The following is a 20,549-nucleotide window of genomic DNA, read 5'->3' on the forward strand; positions in this document are numbered from 1 at the left end:
CAAGCCACATGTAGAAAAATGAAACTGAATCATCATCTCTCCCCTAATACAAAAATCAACTCAGGATGAATCAAAGACTTAAATCTAAGACCTGAAACTATAGAAATTCTGACGATAACATTGGAAAAACCTGTCTAGACATTGACTTAAACATAGACTTTATGACCAACAACCCAAAAGCAAATGCAGCAAAAACAAAGATAAATAGATGGAACTTAATTAAACTAAAAACTTCCTCACAGCAAAATAAATAGTCAGTAAACAGACAACCCATAGAGTGGGAGAAAATTTTCACAAACTATGCATCTGACAAGGACTAATATCTAGAATCTATAAGGAACTCAAATCAGTGAGGAAAAAAATCAAATAATTCCATCAAAAAGTGGATTAAAGACATGAATAGACAATTCTCAAAAGAAAATATACAAATGGCCAAAAAACATGTAAAAATGCTCAGCATCACTAATTATCAGGGAAATGCAAATCAAAACCACAATGCAATACCATCTTTCTCCTGCAAGAATGGCCATAATTTAAAAATCAAAAATAATACATGTTAGCATGGATATAGTGAAAAGGGAACCCTTTCACACTGCTAGTGGGAATGTAAACTACTACAACTACTATGGAAAACAGTATGAAGATCCCTTAAAGAACCAAAAGTAGATCTACCATTTGATCCAGCAATCCCACCACTGGGTATCTACCCAGAGGAAAAGAAGTCATTATATGAAAAAGACACTTGCACATGCATGTTTATAGCAGCAAAATTCACAATTCACAATTGCAGTAGTATGGAACCAACCAAATGCCCATCAATCAACAAGTGGATAAAGAAAATGTGATATATCATGGAATACTACTCAGCCATAAAAAGTAATGAAATAATAGCATTTGCAGCAACCTGGATGGAGCTGGAGACCATTATTCTAAGTGAAGTAACTCAGGAATGGAAAACCAAACATTGTAAGTTCTCACTTATAAGTGGGAGCTAAGCTATGAGGATGCAAAGACATAAGAATGATACTATGGACTTTGGGGACTCAAGGAAAAGGGTGAGAGGCAGGTGAGGGATAAAAGACAACACATTGGGTACAGTGCACACTGCTTGGTTATGGGTGCACTAAAATCTCAGGAATCACCATTACTTATCCATGTAAATAAACACGACTTGTTACCCAAAAACCTATTAAAATGAAAAAAATTAAAAAATTTTTAAAAACTAAAACAACTCAAATTTTTGTTAAGTAAATGGATAAACAAATTCTGGCAAATCCAAACAATGGTGCTCTACTCCACAATAAAAGGGAATATACTATTGATAAATGCTACAACATGGATGAAGCCAAAATAATTGTAGTGAGTAAAAATAATCAGGAAAAAAAGGACACATTACTGTATGATTCCATTTATACAGAATTCCAGGAAATGAAAACAAATGCATAGTGTCAGAAAGTAGATTAGTAATTGCCTGGGAATGGGAAGGGACACATGTGATGAGGGCTGGAAGAGAGGGTTACAAGAGGGCACAAAGAAACTCTTGGGCATGACAGATGTGTTTATTATGTTAATTGCAGAGATGGTTTTATGGATGTATACGTATGTCAAAATGTATTCCAATAGTACATTTTATAAACATATTAATTAAACCTTAACAAGCCTATTTTTTAAAAGAAGAACTAACGCAAAGAAGAGCAGGGAACAGCACATTCCAGACAGAGTGAACAGCTTATAAGAAGGTTATAGGCCAGGCGCCGTGGCTCACGCCTGTAATCCCATCACTTTGGGAGGGCGAGGCAGGCGGATCACCTGAGGTCAGGAGTTCGAGACCAGCCTGGCCAATATGGTGAAACCCTGTCTCTACTAAAAATACAAAAAGTTAGCCGGGTGTATTGGTGGGCGCCTGTAATCCCAGCTACTTGGGAGACTGAGGCAGGAGAATCGCTTGAACCTGGGAGGCAGAGGTTACGGTGAGCCGAGATGGTGCCATTGCACTCCAGCCTGGGCAACAAGAGCAAAACTCTGCCTCAAAAAATAAATAAATAAATGAAATAGAAGGTTCTAAGATGGTAAAGGGCTTAACTATATCATCTAGAAACAGAAAGAATGCAAGGAAGCTGACAGTGTTGTGCAGAAGAGAAAAAATAAGTGAAGATTTTGTTGTAGAGATGAGTAAGGACACGATCATAAAAGCTTCTGAAGTAATTATAAGAAATTCTATTTTAATTTAAGCAGGGGAATGATATGCTTTGATTTATGACTAAAAATATCCACACTGCTGTGTGAAGAAAATATTGTGGAACCAAAAAGGAAAGCAAGCTGGTGTACCCATTAGAAGGCGAGTATTGCACTCCAGCAGGAAATGAAAGTGGCCTTGACTAGGGTGATAGCAATGCTGTGGGAGAAAAAAGGATAGATTCAGAAATCATTAGCATTTACAGAGCTACTGATTATAATTCAATGTGAGAGATAAGAGAGTGGAATCAAAGATTATTCCCAGATTTTGGCTTGAGCCACTGATTGTGATGATATTTTTCACAAAGGTGAAGAAGTTTGAGATAGGAGGGGGCATGTGGTGGTAGGAAATAAAGAGTTCAGTTTTAGACATGCTAGATTTTATTATGTCTTTTGTATAAATGGAGATGTCAAGTGGACAAGTAAGTCTGAATATCAGATGAGAGGTCTAGGGCAATAATTTGAGTCTTTAGCGTATAGGTGGTATATAATGGCATGGGAATAAATGAAATTACCTAGAAGAAGAGGAGGGGAAGGAGGAAGCGGAGAAGGAAGATGACAAGAGAGAAAAAGAGAAAGCGAGAGAGAGACAGAAGGAAGTAGGGAAGAAAAGGAGACTTGTGGATAGAGATGTCAGGAATTTGACATTTAATTTCAGGAAGAAGAGGAGTTGCCGGGGAGAAGAGAAAAAGGAAAAGACCTTCACAGAAGAGAAAACAAACAAACAAACAAAAACTGGGGAATGTTTCAAGAAGTAGTAAACTCCATCAGATGCTACAGATAAGCTAAGTAGGATAGGTTCAGAAAAGTGATTAGAGTGCGTCTGGCTCTGCGAAAGTTGTTAGTGACCCTTTAAAAAGCAATTTTAGAAAAGCAATGATATAGAAGCCAAAATATTGTTAAACTGAAGAGCAGCAGGTGAGGAAACAGCACAACTGAATACCTCTTTAAAGATATTTGGTTATGAAGGGGTGCCAAAAAATAGATTAATACCTGGATTGGAGTAAGATGTTAAAAGGAGCAGTTTGGAGTTTTTTAAATTTTAGAGAAAAGAGCATATTTTTAATTTATGTGAATATAGAATGATCCATAGAAAAAGAGATTGAGAATAAGCGAGAGAGGGGATAACTAAAGGAACAAAACTCTTAAGAAAGTGAGAAGGAATGGAAATCAGAGCACAGGTACAAGGACTGATATTTAATAGGAGGCTTCGTCTGTTATTATAGACAGACTTTTTAAAAGAAATGAGAGAGCTACAGAATGAAGAGATACATTGAAAAGTACATTGTTTCAATGAGAGATGAAACAAGTGATTGTTATATCTGATTTTCAGTTCAGTATTTTAGTAGGTTTGTTTTTCTTTTAAAATCAGTTTTACAGTGTAGATTTCTTACTACAAAGCTTTGTATTGAAAATCAACTACACTGAATTGTAATTAGTAGGAAAAAATACGTTTCTATCTTTGAACTTACAAAAATCAACAAAAACATACAAAATACGGGAGATACTACTTAGCAGTATGTGTGAATGTTCTTAACGTTAGTTAATAGTAATCTCATTGTGAGTCAGAATGGCGTATCACGAGGTCAGGAGATTGAGACCACGGTGAAACCTCGTCTCTACCAAAAAAAAAAAAAAAAATTACAAAAAATTAACCGTGCGTGGTGGCAGGCACCTGTAGTCCCAGCTACTCGGGAGGCTGAGGCAGGAGAATGGAATGAACCCGGGAGGCGGAGCTTGCAGTGAGCCGAGATCGCGCCACTGCACTCCAGCCTGGGCAACAGAGTGAGACTTCATCTCAAATAAATAAATAAATAAATAAGTAATAAATAAATAAAACAGGCTCTCAACTAGGCGTGATATTGTCCCCCAGGGATATTTGGCAATGTCTGTGGACTTTTTGATTGCCACAACTGAAGAGTAGGGATAGTCTACTGACACCTACATCTACAATGTATTTCTACAACAAAATATTATCTGGCCGAAATGTGAAATCAAATTGAAAACATTTAGAACATAACGGTAAATAATAATTTAGTAAGAAAAAGTTTTAAAGTGTAGACTATATGGATTCTATTTTTCATTTTTTGATGAACCTTAGTGCCGTTTTCCATCGCAGCTGTACCATTTTACATTCCCACCAACAGTGCACAATGATTCCAATTTCTCCACATCCTCATCAACACTTGTTATTTTCTGTTTTTGTTTGTTTGTTTTGTTTTTTATAATGGCCATCTTAACAGGTATGAGGTGATATCTCATTGTAGTTTCTTCTGCATTTCTCTGATAATTAGTGATGTTGATTAGTGATGTTATTTTTGTATAGCTATTGGCTATTTGTATTATCTTACATAATATGTGACAATAAATTCAAAATACATTTAAAAATTAAATGTAAAACCTAAAACTGTAAAACTTCCAGAAGAAAATATGGGTGAAGAGCTTCGTAACATTGGTCGTAGCAATGAATTCTTGAATATGACATGAAAGGCATAGGTAATAAAGGCAAAAATACGTAAGTGATACCGCATCAAACTAAAACCTTCTACACAACCTAAATATCTGCAGACAGATGAATAAATAAAGAAAATGTGGTACATACATACAAGGAATATTAGCCTTCAAGAAGAAGAAAATCTTGTCATATTTTGACATGATTTTCTACATGTGATGAGCCTTCAGGACATTACACTAGATGAAATAAGCCAGTCATAGAAGGACAAATACTATATGATTCTACTTACATGGCATATATCTAAAATAGTCAAACTCACAGGAGCACAAGGTAGAAGAATGATTGCCAGGATCTGTGGAGAGAGAAAAATGGAGAGCTGCTCTTCAGTGGATACACAGTTTCAGTTATACGAGATGAATAAGTTCTAAATATCTGCTGTACAACAGTATGAATATGGTAAACAATACTGTAATGTACAGTTAAAATTTTATTTAGAAAGTAGATTTCATGTTGTGTGTTTTTTACCATTGAATATATGTGTTGATTATATATGTAGAGTTAAGTGTCTTTTGGCTTCCTCTCCTAATTATAAGAACCTTTGTGAACTCAGTGTAGGGTAATAATCACCAACAGCATCTTTTCAACTGTATTTGCTCTCCTAGCAGATCTTGTAACCATCAACATGGAAGGATAATATATAATCCTATATTCATCTTTGACCTCTGAATTGAGGCATTAGATAGACAAAAAATCAAAAGCCAGTTTCATGAAATCATCTATCGTTGTCATTTTTTAAAACAGTATTGTTATCTTTTCCCATAGCAACATGAAAAGCAAACAAGGAAGATATTTTATAGAAATAATTGAGCTGGTGATGTTTTTCCTCCTTGAGGGTTTCGTATTCATAGAAATCTTGAGGATAAAGGTTTCATATTCTAAAACTGTTTTTTCAGAGACAGTAACATTTAAACGTTTTTATGGAAAGGTCAAGGCACCCTTTATACTTAGTACCAAGGAACCTAAATTGGACTTTTTGAATAAAAGGCATTCCTTTCAAAAACAAAAGTTCACATGATTGCTTTAACAATATATTGCACAGTAGTAGGAACTATCAGTTAACTTGAATACAGGTCAGTAGAAATGATCCAAACAGAAGCAGAGTTAAAAAATAATAATAATTAAGCTAAATGGATATCAGTGACTTTGGCTGAAATTTTTTCCAAATTTGATGAAAAACATCAACTTAAAGATCCAAGAAGCTCAGAACACCCTAAACTAGAAAAATACAAAAGGGCTGGGCATGGTGGTTCATGCTTGTAATCCCAGTACTTTGGGAGGCTGAGGCAGGCGGATCACTTGAACTCAGGAGTTCAAGACCAACCAGACTGACATGGTGAAACCCTGTCTCTACCAAAAACTACAAAAAATTAGCTGGCCATGCACTTATGGTCCCAGCTACTTGCGAGGCTGAGGTTAGAGGATCGCCTGAACTGGGAGGCAGAGGTTGCAGTGAGCCTTGATTGCCGCACTGTACTCCGGCCTGGGCAACAGAGACCCCATCTCAAAAAAAAAAAATATATATATATATATATACACACACACACACACACACACACACACATAGATATATAAGAAAACCACACTTAAGACTTTATAGTCAAACTACTAAAACTAACATATAAGAGAAAATCTTAAAAGCAGTACAGAAACATACACACATACACAAATACAAGAGAACAATATGAATAAAGAGTGATTTTTTCCATCAGAAATAATTGAAGCTAGAGACAACATAATGACATCTTTTAAGTGCTAGAGAAAAATAATTATCAATCCAGAATTCTATATCTAGCAAAAATATCATTCAAAAATGAAAGTACATGAATTAACAGATCTGTACTCTAAGCAATAAAGAAAATTTTTAAAGCAGATGAAAAAAAAAAGATGGAAAATTATGAATACAGGTAAGAATGAAAAGCACTAGAAATAATAAATATGTGGGTAAATATAAAAAGGTATTTTGTCTTTCCTTAAATTCTTTGTTACTTTTTCAGAAGTAACAATGTATTATGGGATTTATAACATGTGGAAGTAGAATGTATGACAACAGTAACACAAAGTATAGAAGAGAAGTATACAGAATTATACTGCTTTTTTAAACATAGGAGAAGTGATGTAAGAATAATTAAAGATAGACTGTAATGAATCTAACAAATAGATGCACATTATAGTCCCTAGAACAACCATTAAAGAAAATAAAACAGAGAGGTGTAGCTAAGAAGCCAAAGAGATGGTAAAATGGAATACTAAGTATATTTTACTTTCTCGAAAGACAGAAATGAGGAACAGTAAAAAAAAAAAAAAAAAAAATAGAACTGAGGGGACAAATTGAAAACAATTAGAAAGATGATAGACATAAACTTAACCCCATAAAGATTATATTAAATGTTAATAGAGTAAACATTCCAAAAAAAGAAAAAGAGCTTCTGAGATAAGATTAAAAAGAAACAAATACCAAAAACAGTGTATATACTGTTTATAAAAGATGCACGTTAATTATAGAAACATAAATAGGTTGAAAGTCAAAGAAGGGGAAAAGAATTCCATGAAAACACTAACACCAAGAAAGCTGATATGGCTATATTAATATTAGATGAAGTAGACTTCAAGGTAAGGAGATAAACAGTTCAAATTAATAAAATAAATGACCAGAATGATTTAAAAATCCTACATACTTGCATAAACCTAATAAGAAATATTCAAAATATATGAAGCAAAAACTGTCAAACCTAGAAATAGACAATGCTACCATCATTGATGGAAATGTATCATTTCTCTTTAGTAACTGACAGAACAAATAGACAAAAATTGGTAAGGTTATAAAAAACTAAAGCAACTCTCTTTACCAAATTGATCAAATTACATACACACCTACACAATGCAATTGAAAATACAAATTATTTTCATGTAAACATGTAACGTTCATAAGGATAGACTGGGCGATAAAACAAGTTATAATAAATTACAAATAATTGACATTAAGTAGAATACGTTCTCTGGCCACAAAAGGAATTAAATTAGGAATCAACAATATGTATAAAATTCCCTAATACTTGAAAATTAAGCAACACATCTCTAAATAGCTTATAGCTTAAAAAAGAAATTACAAAGGGAATTTTAAAATATTTTTGAACTCAGTGAAAGTACAAACACAACATATCAAACTTAATGAGATGCTACTGAAGCAGTGCCTAGAGGAAAATTTAGAACATTAGATGCTATGTTAGATTTTTTTTAAATCTCAACTTCATGATCTAAAGCTCTTAAGACATTAAAAAGTAAGAGCAATGAAAACCACTCAATGTAAAGGAAATAATAATCATCAAAAATGAATGAAATGGAGCTCAAACCAGAGTAGATCAACAAAACCCCAAAACAGTTCTTCAAAAATATTATATAAAACCCTAACAACACTGATTCAGAAAAAAGAAACAAAGTAATACCAGGAGTGGAAAAAAAAAGCATTACTGTGGATTCTACAGACATGAAAGATAATAAAGTAAGATTATTAACTCTATTCCCAGAAACTGGCAATTTAGATGAAATTAAGAGATCCCTTGAAAGACAAAACTTACCAAATCTAACACCAAACACATTGGAAAGTATAAGTAACTCCTATCATGAAAATTTTTGAATTCAAAATTAAATACCCACAACGAAGAAAACTACAAGCCCCAGATGGCTGCACTTGTTAACCCTATCAAAGATTTAAGGAAGAAGTAACACCAATCTTATGCAGATTCTTCCAGGAAATATAAGAAGAAGGAAATCTTTCCAACTGTTTATCTGAAACCAGCACAATGTTGATAACTAAAACTTGACAAAGACAGTACAATAAAAGTACAAGTCAGTCTCGTTTATGGAACTAGATGCAAAAATCAGAAATAAAATATTAGCAAATGGAAGACAAACATATAAAAGAAAGATAAAGCATCATAACCAGGGTGGATTTATCCCAGGAATGCAAGTTTAAAATTTGAAAATCAATGAATGTAAAATACTGATTAACATAATAAAGGAGAAAATAATACAATCATCTCAATACATGTGAAAACATTTGACAAAATTAAATATTTTAAAATAAAAATCCTTAACAAAACAAGAATAGAAGAATATTTCCTCAATAGAATAAATCCTACTAAGAAAAATCTACAGCATCATACTTGATTGTGAAATACTGAATTTTTTTTTTAGAATCAGTAACCAGAAGAGGATGTTTACTATCATCACTTTTATTCAACATTGCAGTTGATAACCTAGTAAGGACAAAAAGCAAGATTAAAAAATTATATGCCTAAAGATTAGAAAGAAAATTTAAAACTCTCTTTACTTGCCAATGGTATGATGGTGTAGGTACAAAACCCAAAGGAAACTACAAAAATAATAAGTGAATTTAGCAAGATTGAAGAATGCATGTCAGTAGACAAAAATTAATTATATTTCCATATAAATAACAGCAAACAATTTGGAAATGAACTTTAAAAAAATACCATGTACAGGATAGACTTCCAGCTGGCAGCCTGAGGAGTATCATGGACCTATTCCTGAGTGAAAAAGGATAATTTGTGAAAGGTATTTTAAAAACAACCACATACAATCTCCGGAAATTTTCCTAAGGGCATATAGCAAATGAAGAAATATTTATTCAAGAAAATCTACTGAAACTTGGTAGAAACAATGAGAGTCTGTGGCACTTGAACCACAACTCACTTAATTCCTCTCCCCCTTCCAGGTTGCCAGATTTCTCATCCCCTCCAACTCCAAGTTGAAGAGACCAAATTCCTGGGAAGTGTTATCAAGAGGTCAGAGGCTCCCTTCTGCCCATCCCCCACTCACAGGACAGAAGCTCTACCCCATGCATAGACCTCAGTACCATAAATACTGAGTCCCTGATTACCCTTACCCCATCTTGCTCATAGGGCAGAAGTTTTATGCTAGAAAAGATAAGCTGAGAAGACCAGAGGATACCACCTTTGCCCAGGGCCCAGACTAGTGGCTCAAAGGTTTTGCCCAGGAAAGAAACGCTACCTGAATAGAGAGCTTCAAAGCCCTCCCCAAAGTGACTAGCCTTACACGAAACAGTGTGGGAAAGTTCAAGCCTAAGTGTGCTCTCAAAACCAATGGGAAATCTGGTGATAATGAAATGAGAGGAAGTAATTGATAGCACCTCTTAATTAGGGGCAACAAACTATACCATATGTAAGCTAGTTCACCAGTGAGAACCAATGAAAGAGACTGCTAAGAAGAGCCCTCCTGGGATTTAAACCTCAAAGACTAGCCTCAAAAATGACCCCTTATCAAATTAAATTAGATCAGAATACTGTACAATGTATGTCCCAGGGTACTGTCAAAAATACTAGAACATTTCGTGGATGCTAAGCTTTAAAAACAATAAAATAATAGAGCAATTACCCAGCTGTGATTCAGCAGTGTAACAGCTGTATATGATATTAACAGAGGCAGACAGCTTAACAGAGAGATGAAGGAGATAGTCAAAGAGAACCCTGCTAAAATTACTGCCATCCCAGAGTGACTGTATATACACTGAATACTGTGCCTTCTGAGAAGCAACCTCAAAATCTTCACAATGTAGAGGAAATAAACCTCATGAAAATAGTCTAGCCGAGTCACTAAATAAATAAATAAGCAAACAGCAAAAACTGGAGGGGAGAGAGAGGAATCAGTCATCAGTACCTGGAAGCGCTACAATATATTACCTAAAATATCCAGTTCTCAACAAAATATCATGAGACTTGCAATGAAACAAAGTGTGGCTCATTCACAGGGGAAAAAAAGGCAACAAAAATTTCTTGTGAGAAGACCCAGATGTTGGATTGAACAGACCAAGACCTCAAAACCACCATTATAAATATGCTTAAAGAACTCAAAGACACTATGCTTAAAGAAGTAAAGGAAGCTATGATGACAATGTCTCATCAAATCAAGAACACAAATAAAGAAATAGAAGTTACAAAAGGAACCAAATGGAAATTCTGGAGTTGAAAGGTACAGTAAGTGAAAAGAAAAATTCAGTAGTGGGACTCAACAGTAGATGTGAACTAGCAAAAATAACAACAAGTAAACTTGAAAATAGATTGATAGAGACAGTGCATTCTGAAGGACAGAGAGGAAAAAAAAGTGAAGAAAAATAAAGCCTCAGAGAAACATGGGACACAATTAAGGGCACCAACATATACATACTAGGATTACAGAAGGAAAGGAGAGACAGAGAAAGGAGAAAAATATGTGAAAAGATAATGACTGAAAACTTCCCAAATTTTATGAAAAGCATTAATCTACACATCTAAGAAGTTCAATAAACTCCGAGAAGATAAATGGAAAAATATCTACAACCAGATGCATCATAGTAAACACACTGAAACATGCTTCAAGGCAAAAACAAAAAGAAAATCTTGAAAGCAATAAGAGAAAAACGACTTGTCACATACATGGAACTCTTAACAAGATTAACAGCTCATCAGTAACAATGGAGGCCAAAAGGGAATGGGATGACATATTCAAATTGGTCAAATGAAAAAACTGTCATTCAAGAAACTTATATCCAGAGGGGAACAACACACTGGGGCCTGTTGTGGGGGCAGGGGGAGGGAGAGCATCAGGATAAATAACTAATGCATGTGGGGCTTAATGCCTAGGTGATGGGTTGATAAGTGCAGCAAACCACCATGGCACATGTTTACCTATATAAGAAACCTGCATGTCCTGCACATGTATCCCAGAACTTAAAATAAAATTAAATTTTTAAAAAAACTTTATATCCAGCAAAAGTATTTTTCAAAAAATTAGCTGAAATAGACATGGTCAGGTAAACAAAAGCTGAGAGAATTTATTACTAGCAGAGCCACCTTACAAGAAATACTAAAGGAAGTTTTTCAGGCTGAAAGAAAGTGAACCTAGATTGTAATTTAAATCTACACAAAGGATCAAAGAGCATTGTTAAGGTAACCATGTAATTATGAAAGAATATAAATGCATATTTCTTCTCTCAGCTAATTTTTAAAGCAGTTTATAAAACAACATATGTATATATAATTGTTATTTGGGGATCTATAACATATAGAAATTAAATATATTTGTCAATAACAGTACAAAGGAAGTGGGTGAGAGGAAAGTTGTGTTTGAGTAAACAGATTATTCCAGATGATAGCCTGGATTCACCAGAACAAATAAAGAGGACAAAAAATGGTAAAATGGTAAATCATAAGGTTATAAATATATTCTTGTTCTTCTTATTTCTTAGCTTTTATAAAAGAAATAAAATTATATAAAGTAGTAATTATAATGTTTTATTGGTTTATAAAATGTATAGATTTAATTTGTATACCAATAACGGCACATAGGAGAGAATACAGCTATTAAAAATGAACATTTCTGTATCTCACTGGAATTAAGTCAGTATACATCTGAAGTAGACTCCGATAAGATGTATACAGTAAGTTCTAATGTATATGGCAAGTTTTTCCACTAGGAAAACTCCACAAAATATGGTGAAAGATTAATTAAAGGAAAAAAATGCCACACAAGAAAATATTCACTTAATGCCAAACAAAGTAGTGAAAGAGGACTAGAGGATCAAAAAAAGACATGAGACAGAGAAAACCAAAAGGAAAATGACAAGTGTAATGCAAATATATTGATAATATTAAATGTTAAGGGATTAAACAATCCAATCAAAAGACATAGACTGTGAGACTGTTTTTTAAAAAAAGTCAAGATCTGACTATATCCTGTCTATAAGAGAGATTTTAGATTTAAAGGTATAAATAGGTTGAAAATGAATGGAAAAAGATCATATGAACAACAGCCATAAGAAAACTGGAATTACTATACTAGTACCATTTGAAAAAATAGATTTTAAAGCAAGCAGAATGTCACTAGAATAAAAACAGACCTTTTATAATGATAAAAGTGTCAATCAATCAAGATGATATAATTATAAACATATATGTCCCAAATAACAGAGTTACAAAATATGTGAAGCAATGCCTAACATGATCAAAAAGATAAATTCAACGATAATTGTTGGAAATTTCAAAAGTTCCACTTTTAAAAATAGATACAATAACTACACAGAAGATCAAAAAAGAATGAGATGACTGGAAAAATGCTATGTAGAAGACCTCGATACCAAAATCTCCAAAATATTGCAGAAAGAAACATTTTAAAAATTATTTAAATGGAGGGGAATACCAGGTTTACAGGTTGGAAGACTCAATTTTTAAAAGATCTTTCGTCTACCAAATTAAGCTCTATGTTTATCACAGTCCTATAAAAAAAATCTAACAATTATTTGTAGAACTTGAGAAAGTGATTCTAAAATTTATATGGAAATACAAAGGATCTGGAATAACTAAAACACTCTTGGAAAAGAAGAACAAAATTGGAGAACTTCACTACCTGATTTCAAGATGTGCCTTGAAACTACATTAATTATGATAGTGTGGTAATTGAAAAAAAAAGACAAACCAATCATTACAAAATAAAAAGTCCAGTAATAGATCCACACGTGTATGGCCAATTTGTTTTTGACAAAGGTACCAATAAAAATCAATGAAGAAAGTCTTTTTAACAAATAATGGTGGAACAACTGGGCAAACAAATAGGAGGAAAAATGAACTTTAATCCCTACTTCATGTCACAATGAATCATTTTTAAAGTTCTAGAAGAAAACAAAGAATAATATCTTCATGACCATAGGTTTGGCACTGACTACTTAGACAGGAATCAAAAAGGAATTACAATAAAAATAATAAATTGTTCTTAAAGTAACTTAAATTGCTGCTCATCAAAAGACACTATTAAGAGGCCAGGCGTGGGCCGGGCACAGTGGCTTACGAGGAGGGCGGACCATGAGATTACAGATCTTGAGGAGATCCAGACCACCTGGCTAACACAGTGAAACCCCGTCTATACTAAAAATACAAAAAATTAGCCAGGCGTGGTGGCGGGCGCCTGTAGTCCCAGCTACTCTACTCCAAAGGCTGAGGCAGGAGAATGGCGTGAACCCAGGAGGCGGAGCTTGCAGTGAGCCGAGATTCCACCACTGCACTCCAGTCTGGGCGACAGAGCGAGACTCCACCTCAAAAAAAAAAAAAAAAAAAAAGGGCCAGGCATGGTGATTTATGCCTGTAATCCTAGCACCTTGGGAGACCAAGGCGGGTGGATCACTGGAGGTCAGGAGTTGGAGACCAGCCTGGCCAACATGGTGAAACCATGTCTCCACTAAAAATACCAAAATTAGCCAGGCACGGTGGCCCGCACCTGTAATCCCAGCTATTTGGGAGGCTGAAGCAGGAGAATCACTTTTACCCGGGAGGTGAAGGTTGCAGTGAGCCAAGATTGCCCCGCTGCACTCCAGCCTGGGCAACAGAGCAAGACTCTGTCTCAAAAAAAAGAAAAACACCATTAAGCAAATTAAAAGATAAATCACATACTGAAAGAAAATATTCATAATGCCTATTTTGACTAATAATTCTTACCTAAAATATATGAAGAATTCTTACTACTACATAACACAAATGTAAGCAGTCCAACATAAAGAATAAGCCAAAGAGTTGAATAGGATCATGAAGATATATGATTAGCCAATAAGCACATGAAAATGTTCCAACTATCAATAGTCATCAGAGAAATTTAAAATCATAATAACATACTACTATGACCAGAAGAACTAAGATTTTAAGAGACTATATTACCTAGTATTGGTGGAGATATTGAGCAATTGGAACTCCCGTAAGTTGCTAGGGAGAATGCAAAATGAACAGCCCCTGTCGTAGCATAGTGGAAAGATTATGGAAGTCTTTAAGGGAAAAACAAAAACAAATCAAAGATTTTCACATATAGGTATTTATTGTAGCATTATTTAGTATAGTAAAGATGGGAAAATCCAAATGTTTCACAATGGAGGAATGTTAAATTAAAAGTATGGTATATCTTTATAATGATTTGATAAAATGTTTTAAATGGTGGAATTGTTTATGAAATAAATGTTATTTAGAGAAATCAGAATATGAAACTGTCTTTATTGGATTAAAAATCATCATGGAAGGGGCCAGGCATGATGGCTCACACCTGTAATCCCAACACTTTGGGAGGCCGAGGCAGGCAGATCACTTGAGGTCAGGAGTTGGAGACCAGCCTGGCCAATATGGTGAAACCTTGTCTCTACTAAAAATATAAAAATTAGCTGGGTTTGGTGGCACACACCTATAATCCCAGCTACTTGAGAGGCTGAGGCAGGAGAATTGGTTGAGACCCAGGAGGTGGAGGTTGCAGTGAGCTGAGATGGCACCAGTGCATTCAGCCTGGGCTACAGAGTGAGACTCTGTTTCAAAAAAAAAAGGAAGGAAGAAAAAAGCCAAAGTTATGATGAAATTGTGTATTTTTTAATCCCCTCCATCACTTTTCTGTATCTTCCAAGTTTTCTAGAGGGACAAAGCATTACTTCTATAGTACAAAAAATGTTTATTTTTAAATAATGATTGCTTTGAATAACTATATAGTATTTAATGATGATAACTATAAAATTATTTGCTTTAGGGTTTTGACACATTGTAAATTGGCACATGGAAGTAGTTTTACTATTATTGTTAGATCCATATTCAGTTCAGTTCCTACCTTCATCAGGAAAGTAGGTGAATTCAGAAGGAGCTAGGGAAAATGACAGAATCAATAGACAGTACAGAAATAGAAATGATGGTGTTTTCCAGACAAATGAGCTTAGCTCTTTAACCACCAAATTTTGTATTTTAAAATTTTGATGAAACTCTTTCTAACATATGCATCATGCTTTCTTACTTACTAACTATATTATAGTGACCAAATCCCATCCTACCTCCTAGCTGTTTAACTTTGGAGAATTGATGTAATAACCTTTCTTCCTTGTTTTCTTATCTGTATGATGGGGTTAATATTAAAACCCCTCTCATTGTATTGGTAGGTGTGAAAAGGATAATTTATATAAAGTATTTAGCAGAGGATTGGGTACAAAATAATAGATGTCACTTTCTGTTATTACTATTACTACAAAGAACGTGTGGCACAGTAGCCATTCAATAGATTTGATTCACTGACTCAACTGACAATAATGTCTTTAAAGCCTTTCAGAGATCTGTAAAATACCTACCTCTGTTAAATGGTCCCAGATCACTCACTCACTAGTCATTATAGTTCCTTTCTCTGCCCATTCTTTCACTGTTCCACGTTATTTTTCTTAATGTTTCTAGTTCTAGCAGCCTCCTCCTCTTTATAACTTGCAGTTTCTAATTTGCTGTCAGATAGCAAAGCCTGTTTAAGTCAGTACACATTCAAGGAGTGCCTGGAAAACTCTTATAGCAACTCTGTGGATTAACATTTATTGCTTATTTAGTCAAACTTTTTCCTATCTAATTTGTATATCTAGGGTTAAGACTGTGTTCAACATAGTTTAGTTTGATAAATATCTATTTCCAGATTAATGGTAACATTTATATCAGCAAATATTATGTGTACTATGATTATAAACAGAAATTTAAAATTGGATGAGCATTAAATTGAAAGTCTTGAAAATAATGTTCAATGAAGAAAGAAATAGAGCAAACAATAAGCTTTGGAGTTGGTATTCAGTGCTCTATCAGCAATTGAAATATGAGTGCAGAATAATATAGTATGTAAAAATCTGAGTCCTGTGTCCTTTTCAAGCTCTGTTATTGACTTCTCTGACTTTGAATAAATAGCTTAAACTCTTTGAAGTTACAGTTTCTCACTTATAAAACACAAGAGTTGGGCTACGTTGTCACAAGGCACCTTTCAGTTTCAAAATTCTGGGTTTTTTTGGACCTACCGCAAGCTTATTGTTATAAATTGTATAAAGAAGAGGGTGATGGGAAAGAATAGGAACAAAGATTATTTCGGTCATTGAAAATAGCTCTCAAATGTTTCTGAGCATGGAGACAGATTAAAATAGAAACTAGGAATATTTATTTCACAAAAGAAAGTCTGTGAGACTTTATAACAAAGATAGAAAAACCATAGTGAAGAACATTTTACAAATACTATATAAATACAGATTGGCAAGTACAGAGAATTATAAAATGTTTATTAATCTGTGTGTCTATTGTTGCATTTGTCAGAAAAGTGGCAGAATAAAAATTAAGAAATATGAGAAAGAGAAAAATATAGTGCTTATTATAAGGAATTTGATACTATTGAACAAAACACAGTATGTAATATACAATACTACATTTTTATAAATAAATACAAAATTTAGAATTCATAGCAGTTTTTAAAGATCTTTTAAAAGCCAATAATCATATTGCCTGAGAGGATATTTGATTAGGTATTGTTAAAACCCCTTCTAATTCTTATTATTTATTATCTATTTTCAGATAAAATTGAGTCATTTATTAAAGTAGCTATTTCTTATAAAAATAGTAAAAAAAGGATTTTATATGTTTGTGCCATCCATGTTTAAATAATCTTGTGTGTCAATCAGTTACTGCTCCTTATTTTTTCCTGTATCATTTGTTTAAACAAATTTTCAAAATAAGCCAGGCATGTTGGCTCACACCTGTAATCCCAACACTTTGGGTAGGTGAGGTGGGAGTATTGCTTGAGCCCAGGAGTTCAAGATGAGCCTGGGCGACATACTGAGACCCTATCTCTATAAAGAGAAAAAAAATTAATAAAAATATTTTTAAAATTCAGAATAATTGACATAACTTGGTCATGGTAAAGTAGTTTTCACATGGAAAAAAAAAGCCTTTTAAACTTGTAGGAATTAAGAAATTAGAATAACCTACAAAAGACTAGGAAAATTTATCTCATTTTTTTCATTGTATTTTCAGGTTTAACTGAACTGAATGACAGTCCAGTTCCCCTAGAACTTGAGCGCTGCAAGTCTCCTACCTCAGGTAAACGTGAGTGGTATTTTTCAAGATTCTGGTAGTTCACTGGAGTAATCTATTGCTTTATTTTCATGATCTTTATAATGTGAAATTTATAATTTTAGTAATTAGGTGTAATTCCATTCATTAAATTTACTGTAAGCAAATTTGATTCCAAATATAAAATATGAATAAATGTCCTTTAAAATACTTTTATCTCAAAATAAAATTAAGATCAGAAGTATAAGTGCAACACTTTAAAAGACATTTTAAAGGAAAGTTATTTTGCAGATACATTAATAATGCTTACTAAGTATCAAATAAAAATTGGTAATATACAGAAACTTGTCATCCTCTGGCCAGAGCTGAATTAGTGGGAAATATACAGTATACATGCAGGAGCAAATGATACCATTCCTCTGGACCACAGTTTGGAAACATGTATATTCATTAATTGACAAAGAAAAATGATAATAGAATATGATATGAAGCAAAACATCAAGACAAAGTGTGTACCCATTAAAATATATTTAAAATGTAAGAATAAGATTCCCAGGGATACATCTTTAAGGTACTGTATGTCAAAAAAAAAAGTTAACTCTATTTTGGGTGGTGGGATTATGATTGGTTTGCCTGTTTTTTTAAATTTTTATGTATTTGATAATTCTGATTTTTCTATAATGTATATATAGTTTTGTGTAAGTTTCTAGACACCAAAATAATTAGGTTTGTCTTTACTGAATGACAGATCTGTTCTTACAGACAAGAAATTATAGTTCATTTTTATTTTTATTATTTTTTATTATTTTTATACTTTAAGTTCTATGGTACATGTGCACAATGTGCAGGTTTGTTACATATGTATACATGTGCCATGTTGGTGTACTGCACCCATTAACTCATCATTTACATTAGGTATATCTCCTAATGCTATCCCTCGCCCATCCCCCAACCCCAGGACAGGCCCCGGTGTGTGATGTTCCCCTTCCTGTGTCCAAGTGTTCTCATTGTCCAATTCCCACCTATGAGTGAGAACATGCGGTGTTTGGTTTTCTGTTCTTGCAATGGTTTGCTGAGAATGATGGTTTCCAGCCTCATCCATGTCCCTACAAAGGACTTGAACTCATCCTTTTTTATGGCAGCATGGTATTCCATGGTGTATATATGCCACATTTTCTTAATCCAGTCAATCACTGATGGACAGTTGGGTTGGTTCCAAGTCTTTGCTAGTGAATAGTACCACAATAAACCTACGTGTGCATGTGTCTTTATAGTAGGATGATTTATAATCCTTTGGGTCTATACTCAGTAATAGGAAGACTGGGTCAAATGGTATTTCTAGTTCTAGATCCTTGAGGAATCACCACACTGTCTTCCACAGTGGTTGAACCAGTTTACACTCCCACCAACAATGTAAAAGTGTTCCTATCTCTCCATATCCTCTCCAGCACCTGTTGTTTCCTGACTTTTAAATGATCGCCATTCTAACTGGTGTGAGATGGTATATCACTGTGGTTTTGATTGGCGTTTCTCTGATGACCAGTGATGATGAGCATTTTTTCATGTGTCTGTTAGCTGCATAGAAGTCTTCTTTTGAGAAGTATCTGTTCATATCCATCACCCACTTTTTGATGGGTTTTTTTTTTTCTTCTTCTAAATTTGTTTGAGTTATTTGTAGATTCTGGATATTAGCCCTTTGTCAGATGAGTAGATTGCAAAAATTTTCTCGCATTCTGTAGGTTGCCTGTTCACTCCGATGGTAGTTTCTTTTGCTGTGCAAAAGCTCTTTAGTTTAATTAGATGCCATTTGTCAGTTTTGGCTTTTGTTGCCATTGCTTTTGGTGTTTTAGACATGAAGTCCTTGCCCATGTCTATGTCCTGAATGGTATTGCCTAGGTTTCCTTCTAAGGTTTTTATGGTTTTAGGTCTAGCATTTAAGTGTTTAATTAATCTTGAATTAATTTTTGTTTAAGGTGTAAGGAAGAGATCCAGTTTCAGCTTTCTACATATGGCTAGCCAGTTTTCCCAGCACCATTTATTAAATAGGGAATCCTTTCCCCATTTCTTGTTTTTGTCAGGTTTGTCAAAGATCAGATGGTTGTAGATGTGCAGTGTTATTTCTGAGGCCTCTGTTCTGTTCCATTGGTCTATATCTCGTTTTGGTACCAGTACCATGCTGTTTGGTTGCTGGAACCTTGTAGTATAGTTTGAAGTCAGATAGCATGATGCCTCCAGCTTTGTTCTTTAGGATTGTCTTGGCAATGTGGGCTCTTTTTTTATTCCATATGAATTTTAAAGTAGTTTTTTTCCAATTCTGTGAAGAAAGTCATTGGTAGCTTGATGGGGATGGCATTGAATCTATAAATTACCTTGGGCAGTATGGCCATTTTCACAATATTGATTCTTCCTATCCATGAGCATGGAATGTTCTTCCATTTGTTTGTGTCCTCTTTTATTTCATTGAACAGTGGTCTGTAGTTCTCCTTGAAGAGGTCCTTTACATCCCTTGTAAGTTGGATTCCTAGGTGTTTTATTCTCTTTGAAGCAATTGTGAATGGGAGTTCACTCATGATTTGGCTCTCTGTTTGTCTGTTATTGGCATATTACAATGCCTGTGATATTTGCACATTGATTTTGTGTCCTGAGACTTTGCTGAAGTTGCTTACCAGCTTAAGGAGATTTTGAGTTGAGATGTTGAGGTTTTCTAAATATATAATCATGTCATCTGCAAACAGGGATAATTTGACTTCCTGTTTTCATAACTGAATACCCTTTATTTCTTTTTATTTTCTTTTTTTTTTTTTAATTATACTTTAAGTTCTAGGGTACATGTGGATAATGTGCAGGTTTGTTACATATGTATACTTCTGCCATGTTGGTGTGCTGCACCCATCAACTCGTCAGCACCCATCAAC

General features: G+C 34.1%; 1 protein-coding gene and 1 long non-coding RNA gene across 2 annotated transcripts in view; one reads left to right on the top strand and one right to left on the bottom strand.

Annotated features, from left to right (window-relative positions):
* Positions 1-20,549, top strand: part of STXBP5L (syntaxin binding protein 5 like) — a 488,571-nt gene that overhangs the window by 374,398 nt on the left and 93,624 nt on the right. The window contains exon 21 of the mRNA XM_017955191.3: positions 17,596-17,661. Within this exon, the coding sequence (XP_017810680.1) occupies positions 17,596-17,661 (66 nt within the window). The remainder of the gene's footprint in view (positions 1-17,595; positions 17,662-20,549) is intronic.
* LOC116273726 overlaps positions 4,990-20,549 on the bottom strand; it is a 39,045-nt gene continuing 23,485 nt past the window's right edge. Inside the window, exon 3 of the long non-coding RNA XR_004182064.1 lies at positions 4,990-5,042. This is a non-coding gene — a long non-coding RNA (uncharacterized LOC116273726). The remainder of the gene's footprint in view (positions 5,043-20,549) is intronic.

Source organism: Papio anubis, chromosome 2 (genome assembly GCF_008728515.1).
Source record: "Papio anubis isolate 15944 chromosome 2, Panubis1.0, whole genome shotgun sequence".
In the NCBI taxonomy this organism is placed as follows: Eukaryota; Metazoa; Chordata; class Mammalia; order Primates; family Cercopithecidae; genus Papio; species Papio anubis.